Source organism: Vanessa atalanta, chromosome 16 (genome assembly GCF_905147765.1).
Source record: "Vanessa atalanta chromosome 16, ilVanAtal1.2, whole genome shotgun sequence".
NCBI lineage: Eukaryota > Metazoa > Arthropoda > Insecta > Lepidoptera > Nymphalidae > Vanessa > Vanessa atalanta.
Window position 1 is genome coordinate 7,718,277 of NC_061886.1, and position 23,329 is coordinate 7,741,605.

The 23,329-nt window shown below is 34.7% G+C and overlaps 1 protein-coding gene across 1 annotated transcript; it reads right to left on the bottom strand.

Annotated features, from left to right (window-relative positions):
• Nucleotides 1-116: 116 nt before the first annotated feature.
• On the bottom strand, nt 117-22,303 carry LOC125069681 (mitogen-activated protein kinase kinase kinase 7-like). Its single transcript, XM_047679207.1, has 10 exons — nt 22,066-22,303; nt 21,699-21,998; nt 21,282-21,461; nt 20,197-20,332; nt 18,251-18,351; nt 16,874-17,638; nt 16,394-16,487; nt 1,899-2,083; nt 1,078-1,188; nt 117-988 (listed from the first exon to the last, which is right to left on the bottom strand). The coding sequence occupies exons 1-10, from the start codon at nt 22,147-22,149 to the stop codon at nt 893-895; spliced, it is 2,052 nt and encodes a 683-aa protein (XP_047535163.1). The 5' UTR covers nt 22,150-22,303; the 3' UTR covers nt 117-892.
• Between the last annotated feature and the right edge of the window lie 1,026 nt (nt 22,304-23,329).

The following is a 23,329-nucleotide window of genomic DNA, read 5'->3' on the forward strand; positions in this document are numbered from 1 at the left end:
GTACTTTTTATCCAGTGGTGAGGTTTTAGTTTTTTTTTTATAAAAATAATTATGAATATTTTTTATTAAAACAAATCTCTGTTTTTATATTATTTATTAAACTTAACAATACATTATACCTACTAATACTATCTTAAATACATAAATGAAATATGCATACACACGTAAGTTCTTTACAAGTGTTTATATTAAAAAATACTTTACCATCCTCTTTATTATCCAAATAAATAATATTTATATTTAGAATGCATTTCAATAAAACGGCACTAAAACGCGCCCTTTTATAGTCATACAATAATATTGACATAAAAAAAACGAATCAAAGTAAACATTGTTAAAGTTGTATTCACTACATTTAACAACAAAACCAAAGAACACTACTAGGAAAATTAAATTCTGAACTTATGAACTAGGCAGTGAATTTGTTCATAAAAAATTGTATCCAATATAAGGCTCGGAGGACGTACACACAATATAAAAAATAACCTGTAAAATAGCGATGATGAAGGCTCGTTTGGTGACTTGAGATCAATATTTTAATCAGACTTCACGGGTTGTACCGTAAAGCAAGTCCTTCGCACTGCACTACACATTTTATTAAAGATATATTTACTGAATAGGTCCATAGACTTCAATGATTACGATCATGGCAATATTGAAACGTGGACATTTTTAATGTAATTATTAAAAAAAATGCACAATCTACATCCCTGTTTCTCTTGACTAGAAGGTTTTGGTCAAAAGACAAATTCGCGTTTTTTGATCATATAAGGCAACGAGAACGTGTCGGTTGTGTCATAATATTCAAACAATGACGTGGCAACAGCACACAGGTCCGCGCGACGTGCGTGCGTGCGGCGCAGTGCGTGACGTCAGCGGCCGCTAGCGCGCGTCACTCGTGCGGTAAGTCCTCTGGATGCAGCCAGCTGTCGTTGTCGACTCGCGGACTCTGCTTTTTCAATGTGCAGTACAGTTTGATTAACGAGTCCTGAAAAGAAACAATACACGAGTCATATTATTTTAATATAAAATTATATAATCAAAGGTTAAAGAATGGACTTGTTTATGTATATTTACCTTTTCCTTCTCTAATTGTATGATCTCTCTCTTCTGTTGGAGCTCCTCATCGTCCATTTGGTCTTCTAGCTCTGACTTGTGATTGCTTAGATAAGCTAGTTCAGTCTGTATCTAAAAAAAGAGCATTTTTTAAAAATATATCGCTTTCATTATTTAATTATAAATTAATAAATATTTTCCAAAAAAGAGATAAGAATTCTAGTTTACTAAATCTTTTTCGGGTGTCTAAAATTGTTATATATTTTTTAGTTATTAGCATACATGCTACAACAATAAAAGGTGTACCTTTTACAAATAATGTTTATATAATTACATATTTTAAAACAGGTTTAGATTTTTAAGTGTTTATGAATGGAATTTCCAATATATATATGAAATTATTTAGCACCGAATGGATGTTTTAGTAAACAATAATAATAGATTGTATATTGGAATCGGGTACAAAGTAGAAATGATGAGAATGCACGTGTACGAATGCAATAACATCGTGCATAACTTGAAGTACCGCCAATAACATATTAACACGACAATGACAGAGGCGACCGTAAATTACATACGTTGGTTGAGTAATGACTATAAAAAGAATATAAGGGAGGAAGACATTGCATTGGGAAATACTTTTCACACAACGTATAATAAAATATATTTATTTTAATTTATTAAAAATTGTATATGTCACCAGTGAAAAAAGTGTATGCACTGATCACCTTCATTGGAATTTGTTTAAAATTCAGTTGCAAGATTTAATCTCCTTGGTAACATAGCAGTTGAAGTTTAATTTACGCTATTTCAGGTATATTTCTATTTGTTTAGAAACTTACTTTAAGGTACTCCTGGGCCAACTGTTTGTGTTCCTCAAAGATGCGTTTCGACTCCTCATTGTTGAGGTCCGGCGAGATGGGTCGCAAGTGTGGGTCCAGCATCATGTGGATAGAGTCCAGATCAGGATCGGGCTCGGATGGCGGCGGCGCGGCGCCCTCCGCGGGGGTTGAACCACTACTGTTACCTGGAATAGCGATTAATTACTTTTAGATATTTCTTCTAATCTTGCGCTCAGGGAGCATATTTAAATATAAAACATTTGCTCATATAGACTTTTGGATCGCCACTTCACAGATCTGTTATGAAAACTCTGCCTGAATCGACTATCGGTTCGTATTATGGATTATATCGGGAAGATTCATAACGAGATTTTGTAGTTATTGCATTGAGTAATAAATGTTAACGCATATATTGATACATACAGTCTTTGAATTTACGTCTATTGACTACGATGTTTCATCAAGATTTTTAACATAACATATTTAAATTCATTCTTTAAATAATTTTATATAATTCGAAGCATTTTATTGTGTTTTGATCTTATTATTACCATTATAAGTAAGTCGATTAATCGTTACGCATTCGTTCGTTTGAAAAGAAAGTATTTTTTATGTTTATGAGCCTGAATGCTTTATTGTATATAACATTTAAACTGAAATAATTTGTCAGGACATAAAATATTGCTATCCGTCTCATGTGACGACAAGCAGAACAATCATTTTAGTATTGTCAAATTAGTTCGAAGATTACGTTAAACATAATCTGTGCGATTAACTAAATGTTTACAGTATTCCAGATGAAATTCGCTCGGCAAACCCAGTTGGTACTGTGATGATGACGCGTAACCTAGTTATTAATTAGTTTGAACAAATAGTAAAATTTAGACGAATACACGGAGACAAATATTATTACAACAATTACTATGTACTTAAATATAAAAAAAGTGTTTCGATTAAAGATCCATCCAATATTGAAGGTTATGTAAAAAAAACATGTAATTTTGGGGCGAAGATCGTCTCGAAAATGCATTTTTTAAAAATGATTTTCTTTTATTAATATAAGTTAACTTATTGAAAGAGCTTTCAATAAAAACGTAACAGTTCAACGGTAAGGTTTAATACGTCAAGAGTTAAATTTACTTCGGGTTGCTGATGTCAGACGTTTCACCTAGATTGCAGCTTTCGACCGATGATTCCTTTTCACGCAAATAGATGGCAGCAGAGAATTAAGCGAGACAGTCGCCTACAATGAACAATTCATCTCAAAACACTTGTAACACAGAGATTTTAACGACCTCATTTTCTAGAAAATAGTAGGCTTTCATAAACACTCGTTCTACACAACTGTTACAATTTTTCAAGACATATTTTAAAGAGATATTACTTTCAATCCGAGGGGGTTCTTTTTTATCATAAACGTACTAGTAACAAAAAAGGCACTATTACAAGTTTTAAGGGCTGACAGGGCGCACTGACGCAAAATGTGGCCTACAGCATTGGGCAACGACGAATCTTCCGCGTAGGAAGAGTCGACCCGGAAACGGCGCGTACGACAGTAGAGAGCAACGGCTCTCGACACTCACTGTAAAATATCCAACTACAGCTGACCGTGTCCCTGATGGTGGTGACAATACCGGCGGAGGCGTCACACGCGTCGAGGCGACGAAGGCGCGCGGGTGGCGCGGGAAGAGGGGGCATGGCGCGTGCTCTCTCCGGGAGCGAGCAGCCAGCACTGCTCGCAGAGTCGCAGTCGCACACGCCACGCTCGAAATAATCGGCGGGAGAGCCGGGAGCGGGCGGTGCAACAAACAAACCGCCGCTATTCGCGGTGCGGTGACTCAGCGACGTCAGCCCGAGCTAAATGCGGATACAGTGTGCTGCCGCCCTTCGTGAGGTTTTCTGCCGTTTTCGCTGGCAGGGCGCGCGCGCAGCGCTCTCTGCAGCGGGTCGACGACCCCCGCCTACGTCGTCATTGCCATGCAATAGACGGCACCATAAGATTTCACCCTCGTCATGCATGAATCTCCAAGAGTTGTTCTAAGCATAATTTAAAGAAATAATGGATCTTCTAAATAAAACCATTAAGAAAAAATAGAACGACACCGTTTATTGCACGCATAAAATGTTGCGTTGTTATTGTTTGGATATCATAGCCATATTATTGTTGATTACGTAGCTTTTATAGTATTGGCTTGAAGCCGGCTGGTACGGTTTAAACGTTTGTTGTTCATTGCGCAATGATAATTTAGAGTTCAGATGATTGCAGCATCGCATGTGGCCCTAATTCTAATTCATAGACTTACATTTAGCTGGTGCATTTCAACGTGTAGAAGTGCAGTGTGCAAAAACAATTTAATTCCGCCGCAAACACAATTAACTTTAAATTGTCGACGAAAATATTGTTAGAAACTTAATTGTATTAAGATGACAATATAATGTTTTTATTTTTTATTAATGCCTTTTATATGTGCCGAGAGGGCACAGATTATTTCGCCTATGTCACGTACGATGGAGAAGACATGATGGAGATTGAAAACCGTTCATTAAATTAAAATAACATGTAAGAACTCTAATGATTTATACTTGATGTTAATCAACCAAATTTTTAAATTAAAAAAGATACAATAATATTTTATTGTTAATATTGTTTAAATACTTGATAGAACTATTTTTAATTAAAAATAATTAGCGTAAGCGTGGGTAGTTTAAAATAAAATGATAAATAACTAATGAACTACCACGATTAATATTGTTAACACTAAAGTTCTAAATATACGGAACAGACATGACTAGACGGTGCGACTACGCTTCACTTCCGTTTTGCCTACACGCTGATTTAGCGCTAAAAGCACGTGCCCTTAGACAATAATGAAGCCGAGTAACGTGCCAAATTCGCTGTTTTAATAGCTCTTCAGGCTCTGAGTATAACTTATAAAGTCTTAAAGTGTCCCGAATAATCTTAAACACGTTGACGAATGAACGATATTTAAATACCAATTGAAAATCATCTGTTGAGGAAATGCTTTTGAATAATATTAAATACTCTTATTTCATTCCCTTGGTACTTCTATATTAACTTGTTTGAACATAGGTTTTTCGAAGTTTTTGTGTGTAAATATGAAAATGTAAAACATAATTGCAACACGGGCGTGATTATTAACGCGCACGCGCGAAGCGTTGACAGAGTTCGGGCGTATTCTCGCCGAGCCGTTGATAGATAGTCTCCGGACGGTCGTTGGAAAATCATGACTAATCCATAACATAGTTTACTACCACTAAATTCGAACTACAAAATTTAAACCGAGCAATTAAAGTCTTTGCTTTAATCATATCTGACTTATTTATAATATAAATTATATTCGATATCTATAACGATAGACATCAAATGAGAACATGATATTTGCAACTCAATCAAACGCAAACAAACCGAAGAGAGCCAACGACATTCATTATACATACGTCACTCGTGATGAAATAGCTCAGGTATCGCAATCTTAACTATTTGGTTAGGCTTTAAAACGACAATGAAATCATTTTGGCATCGGGGACAGTCTAAGCAGTAGCATGATGCACTTCATTATCGTTATTTATATTACAGCAACGAAGCATTGCACTCGCGTTCTTATTACGGCCAATCCAATACCTCAAGAACAGAGAAATTACGTCGAGATTATCCATCACGTGAGGCAAGTTGTTATTATTAGATGTATTTGTTAGAGTTTTATTGTAGGCATATGCACACTCCGACTATATCAAAACACGAGTTAAATTAAGACTAGAAGACACAACTAATATTTAAAATACACTACAATGAAATAATCTCCATGGTGAATATATCGTTATAATACTATGAGAGCCATGTGCGATTTATCGATATAGTAATAGTCGTAAATCTAAGGGTGAAGTAAAGCTCTCTTTGATCGGTGGCATTAATGTGTTTTCGATTTGGCGTCGGGACGGGACGCAGACTGCTCTGATTGCGTCATACTCCGACATCTCGTGGGAGCTGGCCATGAAGTGACAGTTTTTTTTTTCTAATAGACTGTATTAAAAGATTTGGAACCGAAAGTAAGGAAAGTGTCTTGCTAACTAATCTAGACTTTGACACATTGCTTTTATAGTGGAAAGATTTACGAAGATCGATTTAATTTTAGACCAAAAGAATTGAGAAATTTTATCGCGACTTGTATATTTGGTTAGCAGAGATTAAAATTTCGTCTTCTTTATTTGTAAATCAGGTGTAAAAAATCCACTGTATGTCCAAGATCTCAATGCTTGAATCATGTTAAGCGACTGACAGGGAATTACATCGTACTTCCAGCCTTTAAAAAAAGTCTGATTCATCCGAGACACTTTCATTCGATACGGAAATATCTGCACGGATTTAGGCGTCCTTGTGTATAATTATAAAATAAAACATAAAGGACAATAATAAGCGAGTTCGAAGTTAGCGATGAGACAATCCGAATAATTTACGCGGTGTTTAAAATGAGCACAATTTTTTCACTCGTCGTAAAATTTTCTTTATTATTTATCAGCATCAACATGAAGGAAGTGTTATACACTGTTTTACAAACCAATGCCCGCGTATAATTTAGTTTGTCTGTGTTCTCATTTCATGTCATTTGGGATCTTATTAGATTGAATTAGACTGGTTGTATTAATAAAATACATACACAGTTTTTAAGAATCAGCATACCGCATTTAAAAAATTAACAAAAAAATGTCTTGTCGTTTTTGGGATATTGCAAAGATACTTGACACTACTATCGGTTTTAAATCATATAATAGTTAAAAAAAGTGTATCAGTATTCATCGAAATAAGCACCCGTGTACTATGGTAATGCTTGTTTTTATCAATATCTCTCAACCTCTGGTAAAAATCAGTTAGCAAAGCTATCAATTGTCAGTTAAACCGATTTCTGACGCGGCCAAGGAGAGCTGCTTGTTAATTATGGCCCATTGAAGAAAAGAAGCGTGCGTTGTCAGCAAAACAGTGCTTGATATTTAGCGGTCTATTGTAAAGAGGGCAGTTTACAATCTCGTGCCAACTTCTACGGAGAAATCAGAACTGGGCCAGTCTCTGTTAATGTGCTATATTTTTACATGATTTTATCCAGATCACATCAAAGAATTGTTAAAGCAATACTAACCTAGCAATTTATTGTCTTTAGGCTAACGTGAAACGTGTTAAAAATGTACCAAATTTGAAATTGGCGCGAAGACAAGTTAAAATTAGAAAAAAAAAGTCGAATATATCGTTAACAAAAATATAGTAGGCTCTAACAGTAGATGACATAGAATTTTAGATTTTTGTTTGTTGTGGAGTCATAGTAAAATCTTGTTATCATTCTTCGTAAACATTGATGAATCATAACACAGAGTTTGTTAAGTCCTCAGTCAAACAATAGATTTAAATTACAGTATAATTGACGTCGTAAGAACGATGTTCGTAGAGGCTACACGGTTCGGTAGCACACCTCTAAAATACACGCGTGACTCAGACGGAGCTGTTTCACAACTACAGCTTTTGTATTGCTTCCTGCTGATTCTACGACTCGTCAATTTTTTCAGTTTTTTAAGTACGTGATAAGTGATGGATACGGTTGAATATCGCCTCATTTACGTTATTATTGGAGTGAATATAATTAATGGTATTTTGCATTAATTTAAACGAATGTTAAATTAATTTTTAATGTTAAAAACAAGTAAACTTTGACTGGAAAACGCACGCGATATTTTTCATTTTTTAAAATAATATATTCATTTATTTTGAGACAATATATTATTTCGAGAAACATTACGAATATGACGGATTATTAACGTTACGAAGATGTGTAATATTAATAGGATTGTGAACGGTGAACATTTACTACGTTGATGAAAGATGTTGTCTGTCATTTGATTTAAAACGCAGTATATTTCAACGTAAAGGTAAATCAAAACATATTAACAATTACATTTATTTTTATATTTTCCGTTTTATATTTACAGGTTGGAAAAAAAATTATAAAAAAAAACATAATCAGAAATATATCAAATAATACAGGGATACCAATGAGATGTGACACTGATACTTTTATAGTAAAAATATTTATTATTCGAATACGATTATTTATTTAATTATTTGTTTTTATTGAAGTTATTCTTTTTTTTGGCGCGTTACAAGAAATGATGAAAGTGAATTTTTATGTTGCCCGTGCACAGGTTGACGTTAAAACTACTCGCTCAATCTGCAATTAACTGTCTAGCTGCTCGAAATAGAAAATTTCACATGTTATCTTATTTAACAATGCTTATTAATAATAAGCACCAAATAAGCAACATTTGACAGCGAATTGACGAAATATCATTGGCCGAGAGCTTGATTAATCTATGATATTCAATATGGATTTGCGAAAAAATGACGTTTTGAACGTCGAAGAAACTGTTATCGTAATTTTGGAAGTAAAATTAAAGTGGAAATAAGTAGTTAAGTGCAATAGTGTTGTATTATAAATAATATATATAGCTTTAATATAGCTGAGTTATTATCAAATCCGATAAAAAACGTAAATCTAAGGTTTGTTTACCTTTTTTCTTACTTTCATTGAATAGGCTATACAAGAACAAATATATGTTCAAAAAGGTTACACATATACGGACTTGGTATTTTTTTTTTATCACGGGCATAAACATATTTAGAAGATATCAATGTACCATTTAATTAGATTATTATTGCATTAAATACGTCGTAATCCCACCTCTAGCATCGTACTCCGCCTACACTAAGTAGTAAACCGAATCACACAGTGCAGCAACATTGTACTCAATTAAACATACATATTGGTAAACAGTTTTTAAACATTGTTACATTTGGCGGAATCGATATATTTTCGATTGTACTTGCAATAAGATTAATCAACATAACAACATCAACATATTAAAATTTTCACCGCGTTTTACGCTGAAGATTTTAAAATTTCTTTGAATGTGTAATGTATTCCCGTATCCCTTTTGCTTTTCGGTATTATTATTGACTTTTTATTAATAATTTGATAAAATGAAGAACGTTAAAAACGACATCTCTTTGCAGTTCATCATTATTTCAATGAGAAAATTGTAACGAGTCGTCTACGTCTCAAGCACTAGTACACAATGTATTGGTGTTTGGCAGTAGACAGTGGTAGGTATATATAGTGCACACACGACCAATACTGACCGGTGGTAAGTTATGCAAACGACTCATGTTTCAATAGATTTATTGTTCAACAGCTATAAATTTTAAATTAAGCGAGTATGGGCTCATCATCTTATTAAATCATAAAAAGACGTTTTGTTTCTTACTAAAGTTAGCCTATTTTTTAATGTCGTTAATAGTGACCTTGTTTTTAGGAGAAACTTGTATGATCAAATTAAAATCCATATAATTAGTAGGATATTCGTAGCCCTACGCAGATAAAATTTGAAAGGCTTTCTAAGAAGCGCTAGAAAATAGTAAAATTACGAAAAAAAAAGAATTATGGCACATATATGATGATGTGTTTCTAAAGTAGTAAGACCCCCCCCCCCCTCCTATGTTAACTTATCAATCCTATAATGGAAAATTCTGTTAGCAACCCAAATGCATTGTATCACTAATCTACGTCATTATCTTATATAAAGCCGGCGCAGTAGTTATTCCCTTCCATTTATCTTATCCTAGTTATATTCTCAATTAATACCTTCATGCCCATCTATCTTTTTAAAAGTGGTTTATTTTTACAGCAAAGATAGCATCGTCGTTAGTGCACTTTCGTAATGGACGATCAAGGTTTAACTCAGGGTAAGCAACGAATTACAATATATCTCGTGACCAGCGGTGAAGGGAGATCGTAATGTACGCTGCACACGTGGGATGCAATATTGAGATATATATTTAGACGAGCCGTCAATTCATTTCTTTTCTTGCAAGTAAATAGAATTTTGGTAGCAATTGGATTGAAAATTAACAATTAGTTATTATTTAATATTGCATTGTATATCCATCGTATACATTTTTATGTTTAGCAATTTTTATATTATTATTAATACCTTCATCTTTAAATCATTTGAATTTAGAATTATTGATTTTATTGTTTACTTATGATTTCCATTTTAATATCAATTGGGCTGTACCTACTACTTTTTTTCTTTCTGTAATGAATCATTCATTAGCTAAAAGGATGACATTTTTTGCATAATTTTTTATCTCCCGTATAAAATCATCTAAAAACAAAATTTTATATTTTTTTAATTAAATAACTATTTGTACTTTTCAATGCGATACATTTATGTCTAAAATCTAGCAAATGAATATAGTTTTAAAGCAAAGCAAGTGATAGTAACAGGTCAACATCAGAAATACTTATATACAATAGAGGATGTGGTCTATTTTGACAGAAATATAAAAAGCGATGAAAATAATAAAAACGTTATATTGATAATGTAAGGCTCAATCAGCTTTCATCGAATAAGGCGAAAACTATAATATGACATAGCAGTTTGACAGAAAATAATCGGTCATATTTATTCAAACTACAAACACAGTTTACTGTATATAAGTTTAGTATTAATATTATATTAGAAATATATATTTTATTAGAAATTATTTATGTGATGTGAATTGTGATATTTTTTTGATTTCTTCTAAACCATAACATTAGTAGATGGATTATCGCCATAGCAGTCTTACTGAAGTAAACAGTAATATTAGCTCCGGCCATTGATAACGTTGTCAGCGAGCGCGATCAGTTACCGGTATATTGCGTGCCGAGGTCATAGAAGAGTAAAGTTTTTGCGTAAACGTAAGAGTTGGGTATGGAGCCGGCCGTGTGACGCAGATACGAGCCCCGACCTACTTATGTCGTCAAAAAAATCAGCAGATGTTCAACTTTGTGGAGGGATATATCGAGAATGTCTTGTTCCGAATAGAAATAAACTTGTCACATATTTTGATTGTATCTAGAGCGGGCACCGGTTAGTCATGTCGCTCCCCGATGCCAACGGCCCGGTTGCGCACCACCATCAAAGCTATAAAGGCAATCGTATTCCAGACTGAATCACGCTAAGCGCCGTCTGCAAAATGTCTCACCGCTCCCCATTTATTTTCCATACACTTATTGTTTTGATGTCGGTTCGAGAAACATTTCCACAGTTGCCACGATTACTAATCGGTATGGAACTGAGTATGTGTAATTCGTTACAAAGACAGTCCTAGTGGAGCTTTCAGAGCAGAAACGTAAATCTTTCGAGATAAATAAACAAGTTTTTCAGTGCAAAGGGTCTATCTGATAAACGAACGTGTAAACAGAATTATTTCGGGATCTTCAAAGAGGTTGTTACGTCGTTTAAGATATCATACAACAAAAGAGTTAACATTGGGAATAAATTTAGAGTGGCCGTAATTTTGGACAGCGGCCGAGCGAGCGTTGCCATATGCCGAGGAGATCGTAGCCGGAGCTGTTTAGCCGACTCTTCTTATTGTTTACTACGTACGACGATGGAGCCTTGCTACCGCATCATAAAATAATTAGAAGTGATTCATCCGCTCGTCGAAAGCGTCACTCGACGCTAGGTCGTCACTGGCCGAGAAGATTTGGCAATGCCTTTGACAGCCTATTATTTCACTGTCGGTTATCGTTTGGGGGATTATAAATGAGCCACGTGACTCCAAGCCCAGCGGATATTTTATTCTATTATAGATAGATTTAGACGAAAAGAACGTTATTTTTAAATGTTATAGTTTTTTCATTACAAACAAAAAAAACAAAGAATTAAAATTATCTACCGCACATAATATTCCTTTCAATCACGGGGATATTTTTAATTCGAAAGAATACGTAAGTAAAGGTACTCACTCATGAAAACGTCAACGAACACCTGTAACTTATTACGATTAGGTTGCACCGTTATTGAAACTTGAACAGAACAGTCTGATTGCGGCATCTCACTTGTCTATAACATAGGGCCCGTCCTTGAGAGCACTCGCATCGGTCACAGATCGCGTCGCGCGGAGGGTCGGGTACCGCCACACGGGCAGCGGTTAAGTAGAGAGTGAGAGTACGCGTGCGTCGGTTGCATCGCAGTGCAGCGGGCGATGCGCCGGGCGCGACGGCTGCGCGAGACTGTGCGACGGCGAGCCCGTCCCATGCCTCCCCGATAACCTTAAATTAGATTAATTGTATCGAGCTGATTCATGCGTGCACGCACGATGCGTTTCTGTTGACATCGAACAAATGTGCCGGCTCGATTTAACAATAGAGTATTTATCGCGACTGATTGCTCGAGACTAAAGATGATTCAGTGTTAAGGTAAAAATATCGGTGGGAACTTGTAAATTTTACATAAATAGGTTTGCTAGTGAGTCAGACTCATCTACAGAAAACTTATTACTTTCATAAAATCACGCCTCGATTTCGATAAATACGCTGAAAAATGTTTAATTTATGCTGCAATGAACTATTGACTAGTTCTTTATTCATAAATTTTTATAATCGCTAGCAGGAATCGATAAAAACTCTGGTCGAGCGGCTCTCAAAAGTCAGCTTTACTGTATAAAAATCAACACTTATGTTTATTTGAACAACGCATAACGGGCGAGATGCCCGCCGCGGCGGCACCCATGAAAATATTACGACTTATTTACTTTACCGCGATGCTGTTCTTACAGCATTGACGTCTGAGGCCTGACTCAGCAGGGACGCGCCGCGACGGTTGCTTTGCTTAAAACTACAAAAATGTTTCCACTGTACCCGGAAAATTATAAAACCTAATTACCTAGTCTTTGATTAATAGTCGTAATTAATTTGATTTGATTCAAAGTCAAAGTCAAATCGAATGTTTGAAGTAAATATTCAACACTATAAGTTTGTTCTCTAATTATCTTTACAATTATTAGAAGATTCTTAAATTAAAAATAATTGAACCTTCTACAATACGTCTAACATTCGACCGGCGCGGAAGCAGCGGATAAACAGGATATGTCAAGATTTCTTTGTTTACACGGAACATTGACTTTAGCACTACTATTTACACAGTAAAACGTTTAGAGATAAAATTAAAAAATCAGCGTTTTCTTAGTACGTTCTGAATAATTTGGAAAAATCCTAGAATCGGCGTTAATACATTTCTAATGTTTAACACTTCCCGGAGGCAAACATTAACGGTCTAGCGAGAATAAAACAAGGAAATGGTAGTGGCAGCAAAAGGAACCCCGTTCTCGATCTAACAATACTTTGGTGTTGCGATCGGTCGTTGGTCCCACATCACCCAGTTCCTAGAAGGTAAGCGGACACAGTCTAAAATAGTCGCGGCCTCTTCCGAGAATCATGAGTCATACCGGGACCGTCCCGAGCCACATCTGGACCGAACACCGTTCGATATAATCGCTGAATTTATAAATGCACCTAAAATGTAAGCGCTGTAACGTTTCAGTCTATTATGGGCATAACGTAAAGTACTCGGGCTAAAAATAAAGCTCCGATTCAGTGTCCGACTAGCCTATATGAACCTACATATATGAATATTCGTATCAATACATTTTTGTAAACATAACTTTAAATTGAAAAACGAAATGGGTCGTATAAAGTTTATTAGTAGATTTATGCTTCCTAAAATTCGCTTTTTCCTTGAGTTTTGTTTAGAAAAATCCAATAGAAACTGTTAATAGTTAAGACATTTTGGTTTTTATTGCAGGGGACAAAATTAATGCCAATGTTTTGGCACTGAACGATCGAGGAAGCAGGAGAGAATTTAAGTTAAATAGGACAGAACATGGGTGACTAACGTCTGATATTTTGCACTGTTATTTGTTATCAAATTGCTAGCCATTACTCCTGCGGCGTTTCGGAGAACTAATGTCTCTTAATATTAAACGAGGGAAATAAGACGACACCAGAACTCAGATTAATATGTTTGTTTATAATGTACGGTAAACTTTACATTTGCTATGTGGTATAAACTACAACAATAATCAAAATTAATACTTTTTAAAGAATGTATTTTAATACGTTTAGGAATTTGTAAATGATTTAGCTAAGAATCCCGTTGCGTCGAAATTGTGATAAGGTTCATATAAAATTTAAGCCAAATAAATGTCCAAAAAGACACATTCGAACAAGTTCTAAATTTTATGAACCTTTAATTCAATTCAATATCTGTCTGATATAAAAATCGCTTAGTAAAATTTGTTTTTAGTGATAAAAGTTTCAAGTAATATCCACTTTAAAATAATGCTTTTGTTAGTTCAAATGGGAAAGGTTATTGTTTCTGGTGATATTTGTCACAACTTAAAACAAATTTAAAGTTTTGGATTATATTTATAAGCCTTGGTTTCGGCAACATTTTTAGAAGCTACGAACTATGGCACGGAGCTCTAATAATAACATTACCTGCCCTAAGCTATAAAAGGAAAGTTACGTTACGTCGGAGCGAACAATGCCAAAACAATATGAATCCTTGTCATATAGCATTCTTGTGCCAAAATAAGATAACATCTGATTAGTCATTATGTTAGTACTTATCTCAGTGACTCATTAATGTATTATTTATATGTTTAGACTTATATTTAATTGCTAAGGCACGAGAGAGACCCGTATAGCTGAATAGAATATGTGACTATTTTACTTGGTAGGATTTTGTGTCGGTTTCGATAGGTACCACCCCACTCATCAGATATTCTACCGCCAATCAGCAATACCATTTCTATCGTTGTATATTTGTTTTCTGGTTTGAAGGGCGAGTAAGCCAGTGTAGCTGCAGGCACATGGGACATAACATCGTACCTCCGTAAGATCGGTGACGCATTGGCGATGTAAGGATTGGTTAATATTTCTTACAGCGACAATGGATGCGCGATGGTAATCACGTTAATTAATATTGGCGTACATTAGTATGAGTGAGTGACGCGCGTGTTTATAATGTGAAAGTGTGCGTGGAAGACTTAGCGTACAGAAAACAAAAAAAAAAGCAAGAGAAAAACTAAGAACAAGAACCATGATATAGATCTAAACGAATGGAATAAAAAAAAACACAAACAATACCTCGAATTGCATAACATTGCATATTATGGAAACTATTAGATTATTAACGAATAAGAATTGCAATTGTAGAATAAAGTCACTTTTATAGGATACAATTCAAAAAACTGTTACGATTTTTGAAACTATTACGATATTTGTGATATATAAATATTTTTATTTCTCACATTAAAACATATATACTCAATCCTATAGTCTCCCAGGAACTCTCAATTCAATATAGGTTTAACAAAAGTGAAATAGTAGTAACGATTTATATTCCATATTTATAAATTAAAAAAATTAATAATAACGTCCTTATAATATTCAATTCTAGATCGTTCACGTTGTATATGCACTAAGCTTCTTAATCCATTAAGCTAAGTGCCGTAATTGGGTAACAAATCGCATTTACGATATTATTATTATAAAGAGAATAATAAAAAGTGGATGCAGATGATAAATAAAGCGTCGATGAGTCAGCGCTCGCGCGTGTCCTGGCACAGGACTCCGCCATTTCGATGTCGTTGCTCACGCCGTGATGCATTGGTTAACTTTAGACTAGTCTTGTCTTTGTAACATTTAATAAGCGCTGCTAAATCGGTATTTATAGCGCTTTATTTTATATTGCTTAACACGTACTGAGCTGCTTTCTGCTGCGATCGTGATTTATTATTCGACTGATATCAATAGTTTAGGCATATCTTAAATAAAATTGTCTAAACAGGTACCTATATCCCGTATATTGTTCAGATAGAGATTGAATCAACTTGGAAACATTGCTGGCATCCGTGTTCGTGTTATTTGTACTCGATTTATATTTTGAAATTGAGTAAAAATTATGAAAAGAATATGATAGTATTAAAAAACCTAAAATAGACAAAAGGTCTTTAAATTTACTAAGAAATTTTGTTTGCCGCGAATATATCATTAAATCTGCAACGAGGATTAAATAATACTTTTATTGTAATTATTTTTAATTTTCAATATTAAGACTTTTCCGATATATTTAAAGAGTGGCCCGTTACGAGCATCGAGGCATCGGTCTGTGGTATCGAGGAAGGCGGCAGCCGTCTGATTTTGTTTAAAAAGAAATCGGAATATGACCAGCGATTCATGTCAGCGGCAATCCGCTATCTAGTATTTAATTATTAGAAGATTGATTTAATATTGTAGTAAAAACAGTTACTGGAATATTGTAATACTTTGTTGTGGTAAAAACCTTAAGTTTGATTTATTTATTACCCAAATGTATACAACATGAGTTAGTTGAGTTTTGATAAACGTCATCTTGCACATTTAAATATTTATTTTTAACTAGCTGTTGCAAGTTTTGAGCCCAAAAGCCTAATGAAAATTTATTTATATCATTGCACGCAAAATATTATCATTTATCTATAAAATTATAAATGTCATCCGCATCACTCAGTAGATTCCAACCTATTATTTAAATACAGACATAAATCATGCAATACTTACCAACTGGCAAATTATTGAAGCCAGTGTTGTTCCGGATATCCAAGTAATCGTCGTAACCAAGCGAATCTCTAAAATCCTTTAGTTCCCAAACATTCTGAAAATTGAACATTTAAATTGACTTCCACATTTTTCTTTGCATATAAGGAAATATGTTTTTTTTACTAATAAAATCTAGTTTTTCGTGTTCTAGAAAATGACTGCGACTTCCAGAAGATTATTTATGACACAATTTAATGCATTATTTTTTTATATGTATTCCATTTCCGCACAAAGTGGTCTCCTTTATAAATTTAAACCGGTATTATAAATGACTGTACTTTTAAGATTGTTATTTTTTAAAACCCAATAACGGTACAGTAACAAATTTAATGAGCTGTGTGCTCGTACCTACGTATTAAAATTAGATATTTAGAAATTTAATAAAAATTCGAATACAATGGGTTTTAATTACTAAATTGACTCGAATTTGAATTAACTTACAGGATCGACTTCAATCTGTAAAGGAGTCGCATATCTAGCGTCCATCGGCAGCCTCGGTGAGTTGCCGTTGTACTCCTTCATCGGTGTCATAGGACTGTTCCCGGCGCTCAATCTATCACAGTAGTTCTGATTGTAGTCCTCCTTCCTCGAGTTCGCGGTGCTGACGGCGGACGGCGTCTCCCGGTTCCAGTACTGCTCGATGTCGACGTGGCGCGGGTTCATGTTGCCGATGTTGTAGTTGGCGAGCGGCGAGATGCCGCGCGGGGACGAGCTCTCGCTGAACACGCCGGGGCTGCGGAACACGCGCAGGCTGTCCGCAGGCGTGCCCACCGGCTCGCCCGCACGCTCGCCCGTCCGGTTGCCGGACCGGCCGGCCTCTAAATGCGATTCCGGCTTCTTGAACGGCGGCGGTATCTTGACAGCCGCCCGCTGCGCGTCTGCGTCGTCCCTGGCGGCCGGTTTGGGCTGCGTCTCGGCCGCCATGAGGTTTTGAAGCTTGCTGACTTGCGTCTCGACGAAGCTCCGCGGTCTCGGCGAGTGGGCCGACTCGCTGTTTCTGTATACGACGGGGTGGGTCGAACTGTCGTAGTTGAAGTTGGCGTTGTGGCTCTGGACGATGCTCTCCGTTTCGAAGCTGTCGTGGGTGCTGTATGGACCGAAGTCGTCATCTAAATATTCAGAGTCGTCAGCTTCGAGATCGTCGTAATTGATTGGTGTATCGGCACCGGGGAAGAATTCACTTAAAGCTGCCATTATTTCCACAACCTGTAAATGAAATTCCTGTTGTATATAAATTAGTTACAAAGTATAAGTACTATCAGTATTATAAAATCTTATAAAGTATAACAAATTACTATATTCTATTCATATTCCAACCTTAACAGGAAAACATTTGACAACATCTGACAGCAAATTGACGCGATGTCATTGGTCGAGGGCTTCTTTAATCTATTATATACATTGTGGATGAAAAAATTGTGTTTTGAACGTCAACAAAACTGATATCGGAATTTTGCAAGTAAAATTAAAGTAGAAATATGTAGGTAAGTGTAATAGTGTTGTATTATAAATAAAGATATATTAATCATAAACTCTTAGTGCACAATACAGCTGATTTATTAGCAAATAACGTAAATCTACGGTTTGTTTATCTTTTTTCCTACTTCTATTGGAATAGGCTCCGATTGGATAGTATCCGACTTTAGTCCTTTTCTGGTCAAATACGAAGGTATAAGTCTATCTCAGATATTGTAAAAATTTCTAAACTATGTTCAATTAAATGCCAAAAATGTAAATGAAAATTGAGCAAAGTAATTATTACAATATAAGCAAATGGATTACTAATACTGAAATTTATATAAAACATAATTTATTTACCTTAACCATACTAGGTCTCTCTGCTGGTATTTTATGCCAGCATTGTGTCATCAACTGCTCTATAGGTTCTGGACAACCTTCGATAAGAACTGGCCGCTGACCTGTAATTACAATAAAATGAGATTTAGTACCAACATTCAAATAATAATATTACATTTACAATAGCCGTATAGTTAAGACCTATTGTCTCTCAATCAGTGGTTGAAAGTGATCAAGGGTTTGGTTGTGTTAAACCCATCTATTTCTTGCATTGTAATAAATGGCTTAAGGGCAAGACAATGATTATTTATATTAGCAAGATCGTAACTTACTAATAACCTGAACCAAGAGTAAATAGCAAATATATAAACTATTAAGTGCATACTGAACATTAATAGGCAGTGAGACAGAATTATTCCCTAAGTTTGTTTTTACTTATTTAATAAATAATGTGAGTAATCAAAACTAATATTACAAATAAAAACGGTATTCTGTCTTTCTGTTTGTGACCTTATGTGACTAAATCACAATGGCGATTGTTCAGTCTGGCATACAAATATCAGAATATAAAGAATATAATACCTGGATGAGATCGCAGGAACTAGCTAGAATTTATATTACAAATATATAATACAAATTAGTAGGTACAATAGGAGTCAAGGCAAATCAATGATAAAAACTAATATAATTGTACTATGAACCAAGACAGAGATATTTTAATTATTTATATATGATTTGTATTACAGATCTTTTCGCTCATGAAGACATAACCTATTCACATGAAATAATTATTAGCGTGCATTAATATGAGCGAGAGCCGAGATGGCCCAGTGGTTAGAACGCGTGCATCTTAACCGATGATTTCGGGTTCAAACCCAGGCAGGCACCACTGAAATTTCATGTGCTTAATTTGTGTTTATAATTCATCTCGTGCTCGGCGGTGAAGGAAAACATCGTGAGGAAACCTGCATGTGTCTAATTTCAACGAAATTCAGCCACATGTGTATTCCGCCAACCCGCATTGGAGCAGCGTGGTGGAATATGCTCCAAACCTTCTCCTCAAAGGGAGAGGAGGCCTTTATCCCAGCAGTGGGACATTTACGGGCTGCTTATGTTATGTTATGTTAATATGAGCGATCATAGGGGTGGTGCAGTTGAACCAGTGCAGCAACGTTCAGCAATTGATGACGCAAATCGCTGCGGAGCTGTGCACAGGCCTTGCGATCGTCCAGTCACTGTCGAAGCAGGTTCCCAGGGTTACATAGCGTTGGCAATAAATTGACATCGTCAATGCATTCCATAGGGAAATGGGATGCTACCAAGAGAGGGCGCTCTTACACCATCGTGTGCCCCAACATGTAGGCGGTCTCTGGTGGCTATTTGCACGACAGATACGTTTCGTATATGAAACAAGACAGCACAAGAACTCGAAGATATGTGCAGTGCCACGCTTCGCTCTCTATGCGCAAAGATCTTCAAGTGGGATTTATAAATAGCGGCTGCTCCCGAGGAGCAGAAAACTACCCAATTTGCACGTCTGCTTCAGTAACTCTAATGTACATGAAAAACTTGAGCCTTAACCTAGACAGTCTCCAGGGATTCAAAAGATCTTTGAATGCCTAGTCCTGCATAATAAATTTCCATCACAGTTTTTAAAAAGGAGTAGACCTTAGCCAAGCAGTTGGCCATTTATAGTGGGACAATTCCATTATTTAAGAGAGGTACAACCTATATTATTCACATCACACTACAACCCTGCAGTTGGTGCAATAATATTCAAGTGCCTCTATCTGTGTGTCTGTCACTCTTTCACTGCCAAACCAATGAACCGAATTTGATGAAATTTGGTATGAAGCAAACTTGAACTCCAAGGAAGAACATTAGAGAAGAATTGTCTGTCTGTGTTTGTATATCTCTTATTTACAATGAATTTACGAAATCTTCATTTCACTAATTATAAAATGTACCTGTATGTACTGCCCACATAATTTGAAATGCAGAGCCTCCTTCTTCAAAAGGTTTTCTTCTAGATAATACTTCCCATAATATGATACCCCATGAAAAAACATCACATTTTTCTGTATATGATGACCCTTCAAAGACCTGCAATAAAGTAGAAGTAAAGGGTAAGTAAAAGGGTATTAAATATTACATTATCAGTTATAAACACACTAAATGATTTTAATAATTCACCATAGTATATTAAATAAATTACTTGGTTAATCTCATATCTATAGCCTAATCCGACCACAGGAATAATACTAACAACAACATACACAACTTTTAAATAAAATTGTGTGATATAATTTGGTTAAGATCATTTTATTGTGGATTTTTGAATAAATATTGTTTTAATTAATTGAAATAAGCAAAAAATATAGATGTCTCACAGACATCCTTCTTAATAACATAGAATCACAATTATGTAGCCGTCACATGTAAATTTCTTAAAGTTGTTATTATTGATGTTTTATTGTAATATAGAATGTACATGAATCATCTTTCCGTTAAGTTATTTTAATTATAATATATTTAATATGCGATTACAATGAAAAAAATATTATGTATAAAAATTTTAACTTCAAATTATTAATCATCAATATTGACAATAATCATCTATAGTCACAATGATAGCTATATAAATATAAAACACTTACTGATAACCAATCTCGTTAAATCTATATATAAAACCTACAGAATTTGGTCAATGTTTTTTTTTTGTTTAGTGATTAGTATATAATTTGCAATTTAAAATTGTAAGAGACTGAAGTTGTGTAAAAAAAATACATTACTTTAAAATTTATTCTACACTTCTACAGTAATAAGCCACTAAAAATTGCTTAACTAACAATTGCTTGTAAGATTTTAAAGAAAAGCCAGGTACCATTCTGAAAATATTTTCATATGGTCATCACAAGAGTCAATATAAAACTTGTTTATAGAATATGCCAATGAAATTGGGCAGATATAAATTTGTAATTAATGTGTAAACAATGGTGAGTGTTTCCTCTTCAGAGAAAGTAAAAAGGTTAGTTAATAAAAAAATTATAACCTCTGGAGCCATCCATGCTGCACTGCCTTTATTATTTGTCATATAAGTAGCTTTATCGGCTGCAGTACCAAAATCACATATTTTAAGTTTTTGTCCACCAGCAACTAACAAAAGGTTTGGCGGCTTTAAATCTCTATGTATCAATGGTTTAGGTTTCATTGCATGAAGGTAGGCTACACCCTGAAAAATAGTAAGTTACTTTGTTAGACATTTATCAAATTCAAGAAGACTTTCTTTCTAAACAAAAATAATATTTTAAAAATGATTGTGTCAATAAAAAACAATTATTTCAATTGATAATGTTTAAATGGTTCTCAAATGTAACGTTACTTTGACATTTGTTTGTTTACAATTTACATCTATTAAAACTAATTATTTAATTAAATTGTGTTGACATTTATTTAGTTAATTCTTTACCTCTGCACATTGCCTGGCCCAGCTCATAGCATGAGCTGCTGAGTATTTAGGCTTCGGACGATTATGTAGAACATTGTATAGTGAGCCACCTTCTGCATATTCCATAACAAGGCAAACCTGAGCCCCTTGAGTACAAGCGCCATACAGCCTTACAATATTGGGATGTGAAACACGCGACAGCTGACGGACTTCGATAGCGAACTCTCTCCTTTCAACTTCTGAGTTTATATGTTTAACAGCCACAAATTTGTTCCGCCATAGGCCCTTCCATACCACTCCAAATGCTCCCTTTCCAACGACCTATGCATACATTTGTGGTTATTAAATATAACACTATATAATTTATGAATAAAAACTTTTTATATACCGTTAACTCTTGAATTTCATTATAATCTATCTCCTCAACGAACGTCTGCTGATATACAGGTGAATCTTGCACATTGGAAGCCATGGGTTCACTTAATATCACATTATCAAAATAGTTAACCTAAATAATTAGTATTTCTGATTTTATGATTTTCGCCAATTTCAGAGAAATGTGATAAAAATAGTTGATTATATCAATTTTCTCGTTATTGTTTAGCAAAGAATAGCAACTGCGACAAGGCCGCCATCTTTGAAACTGAAGATGAAATGTCACATCGCACTCGCATATCGCATGATAGGGATGTATCTATGTATCGCGATTTTTTTACGAAAAATTAAGGTTTTTATACAATAACTTTGCTGTACCCATTGCTCAATATTTTTAATGTCCAAGGTATTTCCGCAAAACTTATAATGTTAATATCAGAATTTAACTGCATCTATCCCAAAGCTCTCAATCTATTTGAACTATCAGATTATATATATCAAGAGGAAGAAAAAGAGGAGGAGAGATAAATATTTTAATATTGATGACCTATGAAGGAGAGATAGAAATTGTATTTTAAAAGAAGTTCCATTACAAATAAAAATTCAGGTATCTATCAAATGCTGCATGGATTGAGTTATCCTCACGTTTAGCGATAATAATATATCCCACTGCTCGATTCTAATAGTGTTGCTTGGTGTCTCCCAAAACGAACATGGCCAAAGATAAATTAATGAACGATATAAGTTAGTGTTATATACATTAGAATTTTCATAGTTAAGCTTACTATTGTTAGAAAGTCTTTAATGTCAAGAAAAAATCCACGTTACTATTCTTTATAAGACATGTTTAGAGTCCGATAAAGAGTTGAGTCTCAATAACTATAACGAAAGGATAGGTCTTATTATGGAGGGTGCCCTACGTGCTTACGAACAAACCAATACAATCACAAGTTTTTATTTTTCTAGTTTATAGTTTGTTTAGTTTAGTAATTTGTTTGGTGGCTTCAATGGATACCACTCAATCTGATCTAACTAAAAAAAATAGATTTTATAAGGAGCAAATTGATCGATGCTCTAATGTTAAATAATAATTTTACTATGCTCCATAATGAGGAATTATCTAGAATTTAGTTGGTAAATGTTGAATTAGAATAACCCAGATATTTCGATTGAATCTGCGGATATAGCTTTCAAATTAAACTGTATTCAAGTGTTAAACAAAATCTTAGTAACTAATCACTGTAATATTAGGATTGTAACAAATGTTAAAATAGAAT